General features: G+C 46.2%; 2 protein-coding genes across 2 annotated transcripts in view; both read right to left on the bottom strand.

The window, feature by feature from the left end:
• Positions 1–772, bottom strand: part of LOC113658457 (general transcription factor 3C polypeptide 1) — a 45,452-nt gene extending 44,680 nt beyond the window's left edge. Inside the window, exons 1-2 of the mRNA XM_047803016.1 lie at positions 563–772; positions 270–493 (exon numbers count right to left, since the gene is read on the bottom strand). Coding sequence (XP_047658972.1) covers positions 270–493; positions 563–757 — 419 coding nt within the window. The 5' untranslated portion in view covers positions 758–772. The remainder of the gene's footprint in view (positions 1–269; positions 494–562) is intronic.
• Positions 773–1,523: 751 nt separating this feature from the next.
• The window catches only part of LOC113658465 (axin-1-like), a 15,733-nt gene continuing 12,256 nt past the window's right edge, over positions 1,524–5,000 (bottom strand). Inside the window, exons 9-10 of the mRNA XM_047803073.1 lie at positions 2,837–2,940; positions 1,524–1,980 (exon numbers count right to left, since the gene is read on the bottom strand). Of these exons, the coding sequence (XP_047659029.1) occupies positions 1,854–1,980; positions 2,837–2,940 (231 nt within the window). The 3' untranslated portion in view covers positions 1,524–1,853. The remainder of the gene's footprint in view (positions 1,981–2,836; positions 2,941–5,000) is intronic.

A 5,000-nucleotide genomic window follows, 5' to 3' on the forward strand; every position in this document is an offset into this window, starting at 1 on the left:
TGATGACAGATTAGCCAATCACCAGCTAGATGATGACAGATTAGCCAATCACCAGCTAGATGATGACAGATTAGCCAATCACCAGCTCGATCATGATATCACAACTAACTTGAACTAGTGAGTCACTTTAAACAGATGGTACACAAGGTCTTATAGACTATAGTGTGTGACTTGGACACTAGTGACTAACAGAACCAGTACCAGTGTAACACCAGGCCCTAATGAGCACACCTGAGTAAACAGTGTAGTTACAGTAATGAGACACTGACCGGTCATATAAGGTGACGGCAGGTCTGTCCTGAGGCAGCAGGTAAAAGGACACTTCATGGTGACAGGACACCAGAAATGTCCACACATACTGCTGTGTCATGGCGTCTAACGTCAGGGGGAAACACGGCTGTCTGTTCTGCAGTCTGAACCACAGACAGCTCACGGTTATACCGTCCAGTCCCTCTAAAGCCACCTCGTCTAACACCATCTCCAGCGCGTCCATCTTTAATCACAGGGACATAAAGTCACATTAAAATAAAACTATTAGCTTCACGATTAGCCGCTAGTTTACCTCACAAACACGCGCGAGCGCACAACACCGTGTTTTCCTTTCCCTCTTGTCTGATTGGACAGACGGAGAGCGCCGGAGACGAGCGAGCCAATTACAGCGAAGAAGGCGGGACAAAGAGGCAGGTCTCCTGCTATAGCGGCGCTTCTTCTTCTGCTTCTTCTCTGCAGTGGCGACTAAAATGACTGCTGGCGCCATCTAGCTAGAAAGACGTATAACGTATAATACACTCTACAGGTCTAACACCATGTCCAGGGCTCTGAAGTTTTGAAGACAGTCACGAGTGTCATTTTAATTACGTCTAAAAATAACTTAATATTTGGACTTATATAAGTAGTAGACTTATTTTTCTGAGATTTAATTTGTGATAAATTTATTATTTTATAAAATGTCATAAAGCTGGGGGCCCCCTGGCACCATCTCAGGGCCCCCAGTCTGAGAACCACTGGCCTAGACTCCAGTGGTTTTCTCTGTGGGAGAACGAGGACGATGATGAACAATTCCAGAATCTGCTTTTTTTTTTTCATTGGTTGTTTGCGTTAAATCTTACCCAGATACAATAGTGCTGTTTTCTGATTGGCTGTTGTGAAGCCTCTTGTTTTGATTGGCTGATAAGTGTCAGGCTCGACGCGTTTGGTTCCTGTCCGGTTCCATAGAGACAGCGGTGATACATTTTGGGCGCTGCGGCTCATTAAATATATGATAAATAGTCAGTTTTTCGGCGTGACAAAAGACCGACATGAGGGACGTCACATTAATGCGTCACACCTGACAGTCTCCTTTATTCTCACAGTTCTGTGAACTTTCTCACTTTTAATACTTAGATCTTCTAGTTTTCTGGTTCTTGTTCTTCATGAATCATCAGTCTTTCAATCATGAACAAGTTTTATTAAAAGGTTTAACATAAAAACAACAAGACAGAAGGTTATAAATGTTACATTAAGGACTCAGTGGTGAACATTAATATAACAGTAATGTTTATTACAGAGACAAATGAACACTGAAGGCACTTTTTAGGTAAAAATCTTAAAACTAAAGCATTGAATTCACTTCTAAAAGACACTAAATACATGATATATTACACCATTATTCATTAACATAACCCGAATACTCAGTGACGATCTGGGGGAAGCTCAGAGATCAGGACCAGCATTAATTATATTAAATAAAAACGTACAAAAATATAGTAAAACAATTCAAACTCTCTGAGACGATAAAATACACGATGCGAGTTTACAATGTATTATTGAAAATATAGAGATTTAAAACAAAGACAGTTGTTAAATTAAGCAGGTCAGTAGATTCTTTCCACCTTCCCGACGATTCTGCCCTCGAACAGGGGCAAGATGACGTCATCTTCACACACTTCCTCGTAAACAACTCCACAGTCGAACTCATCGCTCGCTCGCTTAAAGAAAAACCTGCACACAAATAAACTACATCACTCACCTGTGTGTTACTGACACAGTCACCTGTGTGTTACTGACACAGTCACCTGTGTGTTACTGACACAGTCACCTGTGTGTTACTGACACACTCACCTGTGTGTTACTGACACGCTCACCTGTGTTTTACTGACACAGTCACCTGTGTGTTACTGACACGCTCACCTGTGTGTTACTGACACGCTCACCTGTGTGTTACTGACACGCTCACCTGTGTGTTACTGACACGCTCACCTGTGTGTTACTGACACAGTCACCTGTGTGTTACTGACACAGTCACCCGTGTGTTACTGACACACTCACCCGTGTGTTACTGACACACTCACCCGTGTGTTACTGACACGCTCACCCGTGTGTTACTGACACGCTCACCTGTGTGTTACTGACACAGTCACCTGTGTGTTACTGACACAGTCACCTGTGTGTTACTGACACAGTCACCTGTGTGTTACTGACACAGTCACCTGTGTGTTACTGACACACTCACCTGTGTGTTACTGACACACTCACCTGTGTTTTACTGACACAGTCACCTGTATGTTACTGACACGCTCACCTGTGTGTTACTGACACAGTCACCTGTGTGTTACTGACACAGTCACCTGTGTGTTACTGACACAGTCACCTGTGTGTTACTGACACAGTCACCTGTGTGTTACTGACACAGTCACCTGTGTGTTACTGACACGCTCACCTGTGTGTTACTGACACAGTCACCTGTGTGTTACTGACACAGTCACCTGTGTGTTACTGACACACTCACCTGTGTGTTACTGACACACTCACCTGTGTGTTACTGACACACTCACCTGTGTGTTACTGACACACTCACCTGTAGGCTCCCTTCTTAGTGAGCAGCTCTCTGAAGTGTGCCAGGGTGACGACTCCACCTTTCACTGTCATTCGGTATGGAATCGGCTCACCGCAGAAATAATACTGACACACTCACCTGTGTGTTACTGACACAGTCACCTGTGTGTTACTGACACAGTCACCTGTGTGTTACTGACACAGTCACCTGTGTGTTACTGACACGCTCACCTTTGTGTTACTGACACGCTCACCCGTGTGTTACTGACACAGTCACCTGTGTGTTACTGACACAGTCACCCGTGTGTTACTGACACAGTCACCTGTGTGTTACTGACACGCTCACCCGTGTGTTACTGACACACTCACCCGTGTGTTACTGACACGCTCACCTGTGTGTTACTGACACACTCACCTGTGTGTTACTGACACAGTCACCTGTGTGTTACTGACATGCTCACCTGTGTGTTACTGACACAGTCACCCGTGTGTTACTGACACAGTCACCTGTGTGTTACTGACACGCTCACCCGTGTGTTACTGACACACTCACCCGTGTGTTACTGACACAGTCACCCGTGTGTTACTGACACAGTCACCCGTGTTTTACTGACACAGTAACCTGTGTGTTACTGACACACTCACCTGTGTGTTACTGACACACTCAACCCTGTGTGTTACTGACACACTCAACCCTGTGTGTTACTGACACAGTCACCTGTGTGTTACTGACACACTCACCTGTGTGTTACTGACACGCTCACCTGTGTGTTACTGACACAGTCACCTGTGTGTTACTGACACGCTCACCTGTGTGTTACTGACACAGTCACCTGTGTGTTACTGACACAGTCACCTGTGTGTTACTGACACAGTCACCTGTGTGTTACTGACACAGTCACCTGTGTGTTACTGACACACTCACCTGTGTGTTACTGACACACTCACCTGTGTGTTACTGACACAGTCACCTGTGTGTTACTGACACAGTCACCTGTGTGTTACTGACACGCTCACCTGTGTGTTACTGACACGCTCACCTGTGTGTTACTGACACGCTCACCTGTGTGTTACTGACACGCTCACCTGTGTGTTACTGACACAGTCACCTGTGTGTTACTGACACGCTCACCTATGTGTTACTGACACGCTCACCTGTGTGTTACTGACACAGTCACCTGTGTGTTACTGACACTGTCACCTGTGTGTTACTGACACAGTCACCTGTGTGTTACTGACACAGTCACCTGTGTGTTACTGACACACTCACCTGTGTGTTACTGACACACTCACCTGTGTTTTACTGACACAGTCACCTGTGTGTTACTGACACGCTCACCTGTGTGTTACTGACACAGTCACCTGTGTGTTACTGACACGCTCACCTGTGTGTTACTGACACGCTCACCTGTGTGTTACTGACACGCTCACCTGTGTGTTACTGACACAGTCACCTGTGTGTTACTGACACAGTCACCCGTGTGTTACTGACACACTCACCCGTGTGTTACTGACACACTCACCCGTGTGTTACTGACACACTCACCCGTGTGTTACTGACACGCTCACCTGTGTGTTACTGACACAGTCACCTGTGTGTTACTGACACAGTCACCTGTGTGTTACTGACACACTCACCTGTGTGTTACTGACACACTCACCTGTGTGTTACTGACACACTCACCTGTGTGTTACTGACACACTCACCTGTGTGTTACTGACACACTCACCTGTAGGCTCCCTTCTTAGTGAGCAGCTCTCTGAAGTGTGCCAGGGTGACGACTCCACCTTTCACTGTCATTCGGTATGGAATCGGCTCACCGCAGAAATAATACTGACACACTCACCTGTGTGTTACTGACACAGTCACCTGTGTGTTACTGACACAGTCACCTGTGTGTTACTGACACAGTCACCTGTGTGTTACTGACACGCTCACCTTTGTGTTACTGACACGCTCACCCGTGTGTTACTGACACAGTCACCTGTGTGTTACTGACACAGTCACCCGTGTGTTACTGACACAGTCACCTGTGTGTTACTGACACGCTCACCCGTGTGTTACTGACACACTCACCCGTGTGTTACTGACACGCTCACCTGTGTGTTACTGACACGCTCACCTGTGTGTTACTGACACAGTCACCTGTGTGTTACTGACATGCTCACCTGTGTGTTACTGACAC

This window comes from Tachysurus fulvidraco, chromosome 18 (assembly GCF_022655615.1).
Source record: "Tachysurus fulvidraco isolate hzauxx_2018 chromosome 18, HZAU_PFXX_2.0, whole genome shotgun sequence".
In the NCBI taxonomy this organism is placed as follows: domain Eukaryota; kingdom Metazoa; phylum Chordata; class Actinopteri; order Siluriformes; family Bagridae; genus Tachysurus; species Tachysurus fulvidraco.